General features: G+C 44.9%; 1 protein-coding gene across 1 annotated transcript in view; it reads right to left on the reverse strand.

Annotated features, from left to right (window-relative positions):
* The window catches only part of MARCHF4 (membrane associated ring-CH-type finger 4), a gene marked incomplete at both ends in the record, with an annotated part of 70,463 nt that extends 55,554 nt beyond the window's left edge, over positions 1-14,909 (reverse strand). Inside the window, one exon of the mRNA XM_079783068.1 lies at positions 14,388-14,909. Coding sequence (XP_079639194.1) covers positions 14,388-14,909 — 522 coding nt within the window. The remainder of the gene's footprint in view (positions 1-14,387) is intronic.
* Between the last annotated feature and the right edge of the window lie 262 nt (positions 14,910-15,171).

Consider the following 15,171-nt stretch of genomic DNA (forward strand, 5'->3'; position numbering starts at 1 on the left):
CTACTCAGTGTGGCCTATGGACCAGAAGCACCCATGAACCTGGGTGCCTGTAGAAATGCAGAACCTTAGGCTCTATTCCAGACCCTGCGGTTCAACAAGGACTCCAAGTGGTTCGTATGCATATAAAAGTCGGAGAAGCTCTGGGCTAGAAATCTAACGTCTTAAGCCATCCTTCCTGCCCTGTGTAAGATCAAAGAGGAGGGTTTCACAGATCACACCTCCTTGATTCTAAGCAGCCTGATGCAAACAGCTGATGGCTGCTTTCTCCTGGAGTGTAAAAACAGGCACCCATCAGCTAATCCATCACCGAGTGCTTCCCCACTTACAGCTAGCAGACACTGAGTGTCAGAGGTGTTGTCCTGTATGTAGCAGTTTACTGTGTAGCTAATTGGAGCATTCTTGTGGGTTACCAACTGTCCAAGTTTGTCTAGAACTGTCTCCGTTTTAGCACGGGATGTCCCACATCTTGGAAAATTTGTCAGCCCCTGGACAAACTGGAATGGTTGGTCAACCCATATTAAGCAACATTTAAAACTGATTTTACTCCGCACCACCACCACCACCATACATACATACACACCATCAAAGTAAGGTCTTCTGCTTCTTTAGCACTCAACACCCCCAATAAACATATATAGTTAGGAGCTACAGTGTTTTTTGTGCATATAGTTAGTGCTTAGAAATGTTGGTTCCTTCATTCAACGAAAATCCATTAAGTAATCTCCATGTGTCAGCCTCTGTGCAAGGGGCTGGGAAGGAGCAGCATCAAGTAGACACAAAGGCTTATCAAAGTAGAGAAAACAGTAGAACAAACCATGTAGCCCTCAGCCGGTTTCAGTGTGTTTATACACATGGCCAGTCCTGTGTCATCTATAGTAACTGGTTTATTTGGAAGCAAATTGCAGCCATCAAATGAACAAATACTTTTTTACTTGAATTGCATTTATAGAAAGGCTGACAATTACTTTAAATCATGAGGAACCTCATTCTATGTTTTATGAAGGGGAGGGGAAGAACGTTTGAAGATATAGCACATACTCTTTCAGAGCCCACTGTTGGGTGGGTGGGTTGGTTGGTTGGTTGGTTGGTTTTGCGGGGTGGGGTGGGGAGGATCAAATTTTGTTTTATCTGGCAAACACTTAATGGGTGTCAGAAGCAAGAAACAAGACAGCAAGCATTGCAAATATGTCAACATGGACTCCAAAGACTAGACTCTCTGAGCTCTCTCTGGAACAAAGATGCGCAAAGGCAGGAACAGCCGAACAGACTCCCACCCTTGAGTGCCCTTTTCTTCTATAGTAAATAGTTGCATTCCATGTGCAGACACATGCCCATTCCCTCACCCCCTCGTGTACCCGCTCATTCCCACCCACCGACACGTACATCACAGGAGCGGACACCTCCGCACTCTCAGGCACACCTGCTCTCCTTCACCTGCAGCTGCCTGGTTGGGCAGCTGTTTTCTAAACATGTTGCAGAACTCAGAGCCCCAGCCCTGGAAGCTTTTCTAAAGTAGCACATGGCTCCATGGAGGCTTAAATCTGTGGCTCCTGGAGGGATCACCATGGGATGAATCAAAATATATAACCCACACTCAGTGTGCCAGAGAGCCGCCTTTGGGGTGTGAGGTTAAAAGTGTTAAAGAACACTGCATAATGGCCAACTCTGTTTATGCTGATGATTAACTCTGTTTATAGGCTTAAGATCCCGAGTGGGGAAACTTTCCTGCCCACTCACGCCTTTTTACTGCTCAGGTGTCTCTCTCAAAGCACTTAGCACACACACTCAGACCTGGGGAATGTGGGAGGCCTGTTTGCCATCCTCAGATAGAGGGGGAAGGAGATACCAGAAAGAAATTGTAAGTTCGTTGTATGTTTGTATTTCAAGACCAGAAAGAGAGTTAATGGGTATCAGGAGCATGCTCTGTAGTAGGTGCTGTTTTCTGAAATTCTCATGGCAGTTCTAGGAAGTATTTCTGTGTATTCGCTCATGGTACAGATAGAAGCCACTGTGGTTCAGAGGACTTAATTGATTTGCCCAAAGCCACACAGCTAGGAAGTGCTAGAGCCTGGATTCTAACCAGAGTTTTTGTAACTATCAAACCCAGGCTATTTTTCCTATACTAGTAATTCCTAATTTTTCCAATGAAAATAGCTCCCATCTAAGCCATTTTTATTTTTTAACTTTTCATTTTGCAATAATTTCAGATTCATTTTAAAAAATTATAAAAGTAACACAAAGAGTTCCCACAACCCCTTCACTTCATTTTCCCAGCAGTTAGCATCTGTAGCACAACGATCAAAACCAGGAACTTCACATTGATCTGATACTATCAACTAACTTACACACCTAATTCAAGTGTCACCAACTGTCCCACTGATGTGCTTTATCTGGTTCAGAACCAATCCAGAGCCACATTGTATTGAGTTGTCATATCTCCTTAGATGCCTCCAATCTGGGACATTTCTCCCATTGTTCTTCATAACTTTGACACTTTGGGAAAGTACTGGCCAATTGTTTTGTAGACTGTCCTCAGTTTGGATCCCTTTCAGTTTAAAGCTTCACAAAGCCTCAAGTGACTACACTTGTAGTTTAAGTATCTGTTGATTGAGCCCTAGCCGGATTGGCTCAGTGGATAGAGTGTTGGCCTACGAACTGTAAGCTCCTGGGTTCGATTCCAGTCAAGGGCCCATACCTTGGTTGCAGTCTCCATCCCTGGTTGGGGCTTGTGTAAAAGGCAACCAATCAATGTGTCTCTCTCACATGGTTGTTTCTCTCTCTCTCTCTGCCTCTCCTTCCCTTCCACTCTCTCAAAAATCAATGGGAAAATATTGTCGGGTGAGGATTAACAAAAAAATAAAAATAAAACAAATGTATTTAATTATCTAGGTTCCTCATCATACTGAAGTAAGTGCTCTTTTTTAAAAAGTATCTGTTGATTGAGAATGTGATATTTATTGACAAGTAGCTGCACTGAAGTGAAGGATGCTTTTGATTTTGTTCATCACAATGGCTCCCATAAGCAATTGAAAAGTAGTATGCATGTCTGTGAGATAACTTTTATTTAGATTGCCAGCAATGCTTGGATGTATTTAATTTCATCTACTCCTATGATATCTTGGCGGCTCCTCTTGAAGTTAGCCCACAGTTTTACACACACTGAGGCAGAAATTCTCAAAGAAGGTTTAAACAATAGCAAACTGGTGGGGTGAGATAACAATATCAATTGTGAATTTATTATTCCACACTATGCCAAGACTTTTTTAAAAATATGCCCCTACCAGGGATCAGCCCCACAACCTGGGCATGTGCCTTGACTGGGAATCGAACCCGAAACCTTTTGTTATATGGGATGATGCTCCAACCAACTGAGCCACGCTGGCCAGAGCCTATGCCAAGACATTTGCATGCATTATATCATTTGAGTCTCACTACCACAGACACTATTACTATCAACCATTCCCATTCTACAATGGAGGGAATGAGAATTCTGTAAGTGACTTGCTCAATGTCACATATCTGCACAGCCACACTGGTATTTGAAAGCAGTTCTGCTTGGATATGAAAGCCCCATGCTCTTATCCAATGTGCTAATTTTCTCCTAAAGCGTTTCTGATTCTTTGCTTCCATTGTTCCTATGCCTAGAACAGTCTTCATTTCCCATTTTCTAAATTCTTTCCCTGATCCATCTTTAAGGCCCAGTTCTAAGTCCATTCTTCCAGGGAGGCTTATTCTATCAGCAGAGGAAGGAGTGGGTTTATCCCAGCCCCAGGTATGGCTCCTATACCTGCTGTGGCATAAGAGAGGACAGCAGCACAGGAAGGGACCGGACATTCCTGAGTACAACCTCCTCCTTTTACAAATAAGTAAACAGTAACAAAACTGTTCACAGAGTTCCTCCTGTGGGTCACACAGTGTGTTATCTCATCTAACTCTCCCAACAACCCTAAGAGGGAGATGCTAATACTGTTGAGAGAGAGACTTGTTGAGCTCACTCACATCTGAACTTCCTCTCTGTCCAGGCACCCAAGAGGATGACACTCCCCAGCTCTCTTGCTGTTAGGCAAAGCTGTGTTTCTAGGTCCTGCAAGTTGCAGGCAATAGTGATGTCATTCCTGAGCTGAAGCACTTCATTGTTTGTACTCAGTGAGCTGTGAGGGAGCAAGCTGTACAACATCTGTGGGCCTGCTCTGGGACTCACTCAAGAATCCCCTCCGAATATAATTCAGGAGTGGGAACTGATGGTTGGATTAGTTGGGAAAATTAACATTAGCAGGGCAACAGACAAAGCCCAGGTCTCAGTGACGTACCACAGGTAAAGGGTGCAACTCCCCTGTTACAGTGCCATGGGGTTTAGACTTTCCCTTCTTGTGGCTATCCCATCTGAAACTTGTAGCTCTCAGATCACTGAGGCAGGACAAAGAGGTGAAAGAGGCATCTTGTCCTGCCTCAGTCCTGAGTGACATGTCACTTCTTTCCTAGTCACATGGTCCTGTGCTCCCCTCCTCCAGTGCCCACACCCCTGTTCCTTGTAATGTCTGGGGACCTCAGGGCTGGTGGAGGGATTTCTTCTCTCCATTTAGCTGCCTCCACAATTTCCTGCCTCATACACAGTGTATCTGAAGTGATCACCTACTTTGGAATTTTCAAATTGAATTAAAAATGCAGATTCTGGGGCAACCCCTGAGACAGAGGCCTAGGACTGTGCATCTTCCCTCTTCCTGGGCACTTCTTGGTGCCCATAGATGTTTCCGAACTGTTATTGTAAAGTGTGCAGCCCAGGTCAGTGTTACACAAACTTCAGTGGCTTCTACTTTTCAATGTATTCATGGGGCATCTATACTATTATTTTCTCTAGACTTAACATTTTTCCCTAAGTATCTCATATTTTTGCTTCAATAAATTTATTTATAAAGGAGTCTTGTTGCCACTACCATAAATAAAAAAAACTGGTATCATTTACCAAAGAAAAAATAGACAAGCTGTGGTACATCCATATCATAGAATATTATTCAGAGCTAAAAAGAAATGTGCTATAGAGACATGAAAAGACATGGGAGAACTGTAAATGCATACTACTATGTGAAAGAAGCCAATCTGAAAAGGCTATAAACTGTATGATTCCAACTACATGTCAGTCTGGAAAAGGCCAGGCTGTATTGCCAAGAGTTCCAGGTCGGAGCAGAGGGATGAATGGATGGGTTTTTAGGGCAGTGACACTACTCTGTCTGATACTATAATGTTTGATCCATGCCATGATGCATTTATCTGAACCCTTAGAATACACAACACCAAGAGTGAACCCCAAAGTAAACTATGGACTTTGGGTGATAATGTGTCAATGTTGGTTCATCAACTGTACCAAATGCACCACTCTGGTGCGGGATGTTGATGGTTGGGGAGGAGGTGGGAGGACTGGGGGGCAGGTGAGTATATGGAAACTCTATACTTTCAGCTCAGTTTCGCTTTGAACCTAAAACTGCTTTTTTTTTAAGAAGTAAAGCCTATTAATTTTTTGAAAAGAACAGACACACGCAAATACAAACAAAACAAGATTAACAGATTCCAGCTAGATATTACTGTGCACCCAAGGCTCCAAGCCTGACGCCTGCTCTCTTTGTTTACAAAGGAGGCTGACAAGTGTTAGAAAGATGTTAAAGACATATTACCACTCCAATGATATTTTTTTTAAATCCTGGACATAATCATAAGGCATGAGAACAAACTGAAAAGAACAATGTTCTCACTTGATGATCAATGTTATTTAACATCACGTCTGTCTGGGGTAGCCATCCCATCCCAGACTTTCCAAAACACTAGTCTAGGGATGAACCTGAATGCAAACATCTTGCTGTCACATTTTGAGCAAGCAGTGTGTGTTTTTCTGCCACTTCCCCTACATGTTCCTCTGGGTGCATGGTCTGCTACTGCCCCTAGGAACTCAAAGCCCAGGAAAATGTCTTTCTGAACAGTTCATACCCAGAAGAGAGTGCTGTTTAATAAAGATCTGTCAGGAATGTGGTGGTGCTGGGGATGGATAAAGACAAATATGTTGGGAATGAGGGACCCAGGCAGGCTCCAATGAGTCATTAGTACAGAGGCAACAGTCTGCTGAACAGAGACACTGGCTCTGAATGTGCATCCCTGATGTCAGGCACAAACACAGCCTGGGGCTTGCTGTGGTCGAAGCACAGCCTTACAGCATCTGATTTTTTTTAATGCTTTCATAAGAGAGGGGAGTAGGAAAGGCAGCAGTGTGATCTAGGGGCCCCACTGCAGCCTCTGAACCACACTTACAGAATGGGGTAAATATCACTCCCATTTAATGAACAGCTGCTCTGTGCCTCAAACTTTCATAAATCATGTCCATGCCTTAGGACAAGTGTTCAAGCTCAGAATTTTATTCCTGTTTTGTAAACAAGGAAATCTAGGTCCAGGGAAGTTAAATAAGTTGCCTGAGATCACCCAGTTGGGAAGGGCCCCAATTGGGATTTAAATCCATGTCTTTCTGACTTCAAAGCCTCTGTTCTTCCCATTACCAGGCAATAGAATGAGAAAAGCTATGCTGCTGGCCAAGTGGTCTCCAGCCAGGATAATGGTCACTATCATTGTGCCCCCTACACCTGGCACTTTAATTTATACACACACACACACACACACACACATATGTGTGTGCACACACACAAATGTACCTTCCACTATCATTGTGCCCCCTACACCTGGCACTTTAATTTATTCACGCACACACACGTGTGCACACACACAAATGTACCTTCCGCCATGTGTACACTAGGGACCAAATACAGCACTACTAGTCTGGAATGAACATGTGGCAGGAGGGAGAGGAAGGGATCAATAAGTACTGAGCCCTCCTGTATGTAGAGCCCTATGTTAGCTGCAACGGTGGCTTCAAGAGGCTTCTTTTGGAGAAACTGATGTTGATTTTCTTTTTTTTCTTCTTTTTTTTTCCTTCAACCACATCCAAAGGAACCTTTCCATAGAGAAGAAAACTGATTTGATCTGTCCTCCTCAACACCTCTGAGCATGGGTCCAGGAGAAATCCTCATGGAGCCATGAGCTGGGTCCAGGACTGGGGCCCATGAGTCCCCCTTGTGGGCTTAGATCACGTGGAGTGGAACAGAGCTCATATTTGCAGATCCCCCATTTTTTCTGACAGTTTTCATCTACCTGAAACTCAAATTGTAACTTATTCAATTTTGCATATTTTTTCACGCGGCAGCCAATTCCATGTGCACCCACTTTTACTTTTCACATATGCAGAGGGAGGTATCACATGTGTACTAAACATAATTGCACATGTAGACTCTAGCTTACATATTATACATCTCAGAGGGGGATGGTATGCAGCTCAGGCCCCACAGTATCCACTGGCCAGCTCCTTTACATCCGGGCTCCCTTCCAACTTGGCTTCCTTTCCAGCAAATAAGAAGCAGCTCTCTCATTCCCACACTTCTTCTAGTATCCTCTCCCCCTCGAACTACTCTCCCTCCCCCAACTCACAGGCCACAACTGGGCTTCTCCAACATACCAACTGGAAAAGAGAGAAGGGAGAAAAAGAGAGAGACAGAGAGAGAGAATTTCCAGTATCTCTCCTTTCTTCTCCAAGGCTGTTTTGAAATGCATATTTCCCTCCTGCCCTACCAGCTTTATTAAGTAACTCTGTATGGGGCACTCAGCTAGAAGCCATCCCCAATAAATTAGCCAGCCCACCACAAGGAGATGCAGGCTGGCAAGTGAAGAAGGATTACCCCTAAGTGCACACTTTTAGAGGATCTACTGACAACTGAGGTGAGAATCATTCCACAACTGTCAAGACACCAGGTGTCTCTCCTACTCCAATCCCTAATTCGCCTGTGGAAGAGAGACAGATGCACTCAATGCTTTATTTGTGTGTTTGTGTGTGCATGTAAGTAATAGACAGCTAAATCTGGGAAATAGCCAGGGACCCAATGGTGGAGTTTGAGCATTCCCAATAAAGACTTAGAGCACTGGTGAGAATCCTGAGCGAGGAAAGGGTCCTTGGAGCTTCCAGATTAAATAGGACCAGGACTGGCTAAAGTTGGCACTGAAAAAATACAATGGAAAAACCCAGATGGGAAAGTGAAAATAGCCCACTTATGACTCTGGGGGTGGGGGGTAACTGGGCTTCCCCTTTTCTGGTTCTGCATCCTTAGGTCCATGATGGTAACTGTTGCCTATTGTTCATGAAATGCTAGCTCTCCTAGTATGGTATGTGCATGGTGTCAATTCGTGATTGCAGCAATCACGTGATTGCCAACAAATTGGGATTTCTTGAACTGTAGGATGGAGACTATTCTTTGAGATCTTTGCTGAAGATATATTTACACATGCCATGTACTGTATACACTGGGATAACATGACCCCTTAAATTGGAAAGGGGTGCAGGCTCATCTCTTTCTGCTTGAATTAAAAATATCTCTAGACCAGTGGTCAGCAAACTGTGGCTCGTGAGCCACATGCGGCTCTTTGGCCCCTTGAGTTTTTAGCAAAGGCTAGCTTAGGAGTACCCTAAGTTAATTAAGTTAATAACAATGTACCTACCTATATAGTTTAAGTTTAAAAAATTTGGCTCTCAAAAGAAATTTCAATTGTTGTACTGTTGATATTTGGCTCTGATGACTAATGAGTTTGCCGACCAGTGCTCTAGACCATCAAGCAATGTCATTGTAATGAACCCAGCTCTCAAGCTCAGAAGGGATCTTGATGGTCACTAGTCCCAGTCACCCATTTGAATCCCCCTCTAAAGCAGCCTGTACTCTCTTGGGACAGCCTTGGTAAAAAGTGCTTTCTAATATCAAAGCCCAAGTTAGTGTCTCTGGAGATTCTATCACTGGCCAAGGCAATTCCTTCTGTGATCCCACAGAGCAGATCTGCCCCCTCTTCTATACAGCACACTTTCAGCATTTAATTCCAGTGAATACTTCTCTCCCTTGTACTCTCTTCTCCCCAGATCCCCTACCTGTGGAGCTGCCTATTGGATAAGCTCTAGAGGCTCATTCATTCAACAAATATTTTAGAGTATAAAGCAAGTGCCAGCCACTGGATTGGGAGCTGATGACCCAATGATGAGTAAATACACAAGTTGCTATTTCCAGGTATCTGAGTCCCTCTGCATTGCCTTCCTTAAACCCAGGACCCCACTTTGGCCCTTCTTCAGCTGCACCCTTCCCAGAGGGTCAGGAGTCTGCAGGGTCAGGGAGTCAGGCCCCTCTTCTAGAACATGCTCTGATTACCTGGGACCCTGGAATTTCTGTCCTCAGTTTGCTCCCAGAACCTTCAGGCTTCTTTTCTTCAGTTAAACAGGAGAGCATCAACAGGCAGCTGTCTGGTGGTGGCATGCTTGGATGACCAGCTGGAGTGTCCACATGCATGTGTCCAAGGCTCATCATGGAGCCAGCAGTGGGAAGAGAGTCAGAGTGGCCTATAGTCTAAGGGCCAGATATCCCCACTTGGCTGGCACAGAATTAAGAGAAATCTAACAGTTGTTTTCCAGAATGTTTTGCAGGTATATTTGTCAGGATAAGAGGATAAGATGCATTTAGTTTTCTGGGTTTATGATGTTTAAATATATTGGCCTATGCCATGTGAGCCTCTATCTATACTCTTACCTGAGGGTCCATGAATGTTAGGGATGGGTCTGTTATTTGTGGAGACAGATATGAATTAAATAATCACACACAGAAATGCAAACGTGAACCATAATGCTAAGAAAATAATGCACCATTTGGCTCTCTTCTAAAATGCTCGACTTGATCTCCATTTCCAGGGTTCTCATTGCATCTTGGGGCCTCCAAAGCCCTTCTCTTATTCCCCAAGAACCCCAAACACTGACTAGAATATTCCACACTACTCTTGCCCTTTCTGAATGCAGAGCTCCAGAGCGGCCAACCCCAGGAAGAGGAAGAGGAAGAGGAAGAGGAAGAGGTAGATGAAGCCTATTAATCTCTTTCAGACTCATTTTCTGATTTCCATTACAGGTGTCCTGCCACCACCACTAACTACCATGATGGGTTTTATTTCTGTATCCACGTCAAAGTGCTCCACTGCTAGCCCAGCCTAGGAGCCGGTTTTACCTCTTTGTTGAGATACCCATGTGTCTCACATCTCTTATGCTTCTAGCTTTCTTTCTTTTTTAATATGTTTTTTTTTAATTTAGAGAGAGGAAGAGAGAGGGAGAGATATAGAAACACTAATGAGAGAGAAATATCAACATCAATCCACTGCCTCCTGTACATCCTTCAGGCATGAGACCAAACAAAGGGACTGAACCTACTGGGAATTGAACTGGTGACCTCTTGGTGCATGGGTCAACACTAAACCACTGAGCAACATAGCCAGGCTGCTTCTAGCTTTCTAAACTTAGTCTAAGTCTATTTCATCTCATTTGGTATCCAGCATCCACACTGAAAAAGCCTTCTCTGACTAATTAGAGAAAAAGTAGCAAATTCTCCCACTTGCCTCTTTGCATAGGCACCCCACACACTAGCTGCCTTTAAACATACATCCCTTTCTTGTAGCCGATATTACTGCAATTCACTTCGACTTGCTGTCTGTGTGTTCTTGATCTCTATCAGCCTCCGTGATGTCTGGGTTAGATTGTGCAACTCCCAGAGGCCAGGACCACATGGGTCATGTGTCTTTACACTTTGCTCACAGAGCAGCAGGCATAGGTGGGCACTTAATATTTTTTATTGTGGAAGGAGAGGAGCAGCACTGTGCCTAGACCATTGTGAGTGCACAAGAAAACAACCCACTAACACAGCCAGACCACAACCATAGCTCTCCTCCTGCCAGACTGGGAGCCAGGGCACATTTTTTCTTTTAAACGAGGCAGGGGGAGCATTCTCTTGCATTTGAGACAACAACAACACATTGTGACAGCACTGATGCTCAGAATGACCTTATAAATTGGGGGCTATCATCATTATTCCAACTTTAAAAATGAGGACCCAAGGCACAGAGAGGCTATACAATTTGTTCAGACCTTGAACTAGGACCATCTGGCTTCAGAGACCTCCGCTAACCCACCAGGGTTCACTGTCCCTCAAAGTGAACTAGAAATGGAGAGTAAAGGATTGATGATTGGGCTCTTGTCTCACACTCTTATGGACCTTGACCCTGATCCAACCTGAATGGATGGCTGAGAGGAGGAGAGTGGGTACTTGGTCAGCTTTCTAGGGTGAAGCCAAGTTGTCTCTCAAAGCATTTGTTCACACCTGCTCATCGCCCTCCTCCTGTTTCTCAAACGTGCTCAGCTTGTTCACACTGAGGCCTTTGCACCTGCTGTTCCCCGCCCCTGAAATGATTTTCCCCAGACCTATGCATCAGGGGGTCCTCCTCACCACGTAGGTGTTACCTCAGAGGGCACCTTCATAGGAAGGCTGTTCCTGATCACTGTATCTAATGTAGCTGCATCTTTCCCAAGCCCCCCCTCTCTTTCATTCTTATCTAACTCATTTTCCTGTTTTACTTTTATCAAGGCAGTCAACACCATCTGAAATCACTTGATTTATCTAGTAGTTTATTTGTCAATTTCTGTATCTCCACTAGACTGTCAAATTTAAGAGAGCAGAGATCTCAACTGTTTTGTCTATTCCTGGATACTCAGTGCCTAGAACAGCATCTGGCACACTGTAAATGCTGAGTTCATGTGTATTAAATGCATTTATGAATGACTGGTGCGAAATCCTATATAAATATGTGACACTAGCTGGATCTTTCAGTTGTCCCTCACCACATATATTGGCAGGAAGAGACCATATCTTCGTGTTTGGCAGTCTTTTAGCCCTTGTAGTAGTGGCAGATGACTGGGGAGCAGTTTGGTCCCTTTGTTTGACTGCAGGGAAAAGACCAAGACATTCAGCCCTGAGATTACAGTCTGTCTGCACGCCTTTCAGGGTCACATGTGGACAACTGCTGGACAGCTCTCTTCCTGAGCAGAAAGAAACTAAGATACTGAAATCTCAGCTTCTCTCTCCACCCCCACTCTCCCTCTCCCTTCTCTAGAAAGTTTTTCCTATCTCCTCCCTCTTTTGTCTCCCTTCCTTATTGAAATGCTGTGGGGGAAAATGAAGAAAAAGTGGGGAAATGCGTTCCCCACATCTAAGCTACATTGCTTTTAATACTTCTATAACACGTTCTCATTATAATCTCCTAGCTCCTGCACAGATAAAGCAAACCTCAAAATGTAATGATAATATACAGGAAATACTTGATTTGATCCAGTCTTAATGCTGTCACAATATCCTATTTCTCCCACATAATAACAGAGCCCATTCCTCTCTCAGTGTTGTTAGCTTTTTTAGTCAATGCTTTCTTCATGAGAATAATAAGCGAGAAAGAAAATCTTTTAATCTCTGACCCAACCCTGTAGCACACGAAGTGTTTCACAATATGCTTAATGATGTCATTCTTTTTCTTTTCTCAACAAAATACTGCTTTTTCATGATCATAATATATGCAATTATTAATTAATCCCTTCCAAGGCATTTTCATGCTCATTATCTCCTGGGTCTTCTCAACAAATATGATAAAAGGAGGGTGAGCAGAAAAACGTGGCTTGAAATCACAGAAGTGGAAAAGGAATCCAGTGACATAAAGCTATTTGGACTGCACACACCCATCAAAATAGGCTCCAAGTCATGCTGTTCTCTATGTACTAAAGTACTCCCAGCAGCCCCTGTGACATGCAGCCCTGAGCCAGCCCATATAGGAGAAGAAATAGCTTAAGAACTTAAGAAACTAAGTAATTCCTTGTTTGGGAATGGATGAGGCTCTTGATTGGGGCAAGATCCTAACCAAGTGGTCCCCAAAGTGAGGTTCCCTCTTGCTCTCAGCCAAGCCACTCTGCCTTGTGTCTCTGCTGGAGACCCAGCACTGGAGGTGACGCGGAGGGCTGGAATAAGGGCATGGAGCAGGGACCCTGGACCTTCTCCCCTAACCGAAGTCCTCAACTCTGGGCAGTACTTTATTTGGGACTTCAGGCAATCCTCATCACAAGAAGAAGGAATCCAGCCCTCAAACTCTCAGAGATATGTATTCATCCGGATATCTACATCACCTTCCTTCATAATGCCCAGGGTGTGGCCTCAGTCATCATCTGTCCATGAAGTGCTTTCCCCACTCAGAGCAGAAATAAATGAATGAAAATGTCAGCCAAGCCTGCCTCTTACAGAGCAAGCTCCCAACAAGAACCAGGACTACTCGGGACACCAGCATGGCCATTTTTTCAGAGAGCACCTAGAAGTCTTCCCTCCACTTCCAGGAAAACCACAAAGAAGTGGCTAATGTGATAACATAACCCTGCCCAGGGCCCAAGTGAGTATTCTTTTCCCAGAATGACTAACTAGATCTGATGTTCAGATCTGGGATTCTGTGGAAAGAGTTGCCACAATATGACTCTGGAAGAATGTGAACATGCTATACAGCACTGCAGACACTAGATTGAAAGTGTAGCTCAAAGGGGTGGGGTAAGTATGTCTGTGAAAATCTGAATGAATGGGGTAGTGAGAACTCTCAGACTCAGGAAGACTCTGGTCTGTGAGGTACTTGCCATCCTCTATCCTGGATGGGGAGAGTGGAAGGGACAATCTAGGTTGATGTGTTTCAGGCCTGAGAAGGGGAATCGATATAACAAGGTTCTCTATTAGTTTCTCTGTTTCCCTTAAATTCACTCTCACCCCACTTACCTACCTGCTTTCAACCTAGGAAACACAAGTCTGCCAAGAAGTGTCTTAGCAAACTGTAGTCTCCTTAGACCTAGAATCCTTCTCCATTTCCTCTGCAGTGATTAAAACACATTGCTGAGAAGACAATGTAATATGGGAGGGAACAGTCTCTACATGAAGGAACAGGCACAGGCTCGTTGGATTTCAGTCTATAAGAATAGGGAAGGTGGACAAGATCTCTGCTCACTTTCATGGAGGGAAGAAGTTTGAATCTGGGACTGAAGACGAGCTGGGGAAAATGCCACTCACAATAAATCAAACAAAAGGACATCTTCACAACAAGTGTGAATGGACCACCAAGTTCCTTCATTTCATTGCTCCTGACTTCTGGATCTTCTATTTTGAGGACACTTATGGAATTTTCACATGGAACTGAAGATACTAGCTTTGGAAGGAATATGCAAACACTGGGATACAACCGAGCCACCAAACAGGCTCCACCAGGAACCAGACCCTCTTGGGGCAAACTTAACCAAAAGGAACATCACTGAGAGGCTTAAAACTTACAGTCCTCACATTAGACACAACATAATGGTTCCCCAGAGCAAGCAGGCAAGTAGCAATCTGCGAGATCTGGAGACACTACAAGGAAGCAGGAAAAGGAGGAAATGGCCTTACCTGTTCTGGCCCCTGAAAGCAGATTCGGCACAGCGGGGTCCTCATGCCACTGTCCAGGCTGCTGCCCAGTGAGTAGCGGTCCTCAGCCTTCCCCTTACAGAAGTCATCTGAGGAGGCACTGCTGAGCAGTGAGGCAGGTGGCTCTGTGGCTGAGACACCCCAGTCATCTTCCAGAGAAGAAGGTGGCAAAGGTGGTGGAGGTGGCAGAGGAGGGGTCTCCCTGCCCACCCCTTCTCGAGGGCCCCTCCAGCCTGCCCACCCTCCGGCACCCAGAGCCGGAAGGGTATTGTTGTTGGCGGTCAAACCTGGGGGCTGGGGGTCTCCGTGCATGGGCAGGGGTGCTGGAGGGGGGCGCCGAAGTAGGAAAACCTTCAGGTCATTGAAGAGCATGCGGCAGCGGCACTTGAGGAGACCCTGGTGGCGCAACATCTGGGGAGCTGGGGTGCACAGTCCAAAGCGGTACCAGGCACAGCAGTAGCAGCACCACCACCACCAAAGCAGCCCACTCAGGGGCATCAGCATGTGCCCAGTGGAAGCGGAGAGCCCGGGAGGGGCAGCTGAAGTCTTTGTAGAAGATAGGATGGTTTTGAGGGGTCCACAGAGTATCTGTGTTATGCGGGAGTCTGCTTTCTCACTGGTTCCTCCAAGTAGCAAATAAATTACCCCCGGGACTGAAGACTGCGAGTCACTGATTCTGAACTTTACCTGGAAAGCCCAACAATAAAAGCTTCTCTTGCCTCGACCCCACCTCACCCCAACCTTAGGCTTTGCTCAGGGTGCCTCC

Source organism: Cnephaeus nilssonii (genome assembly GCF_951640355.1).
Source record: "Cnephaeus nilssonii genome assembly, chromosome: 10".
Taxonomy (NCBI): Eukaryota; Metazoa; Chordata; class Mammalia; order Chiroptera; family Vespertilionidae; genus Cnephaeus; species Cnephaeus nilssonii.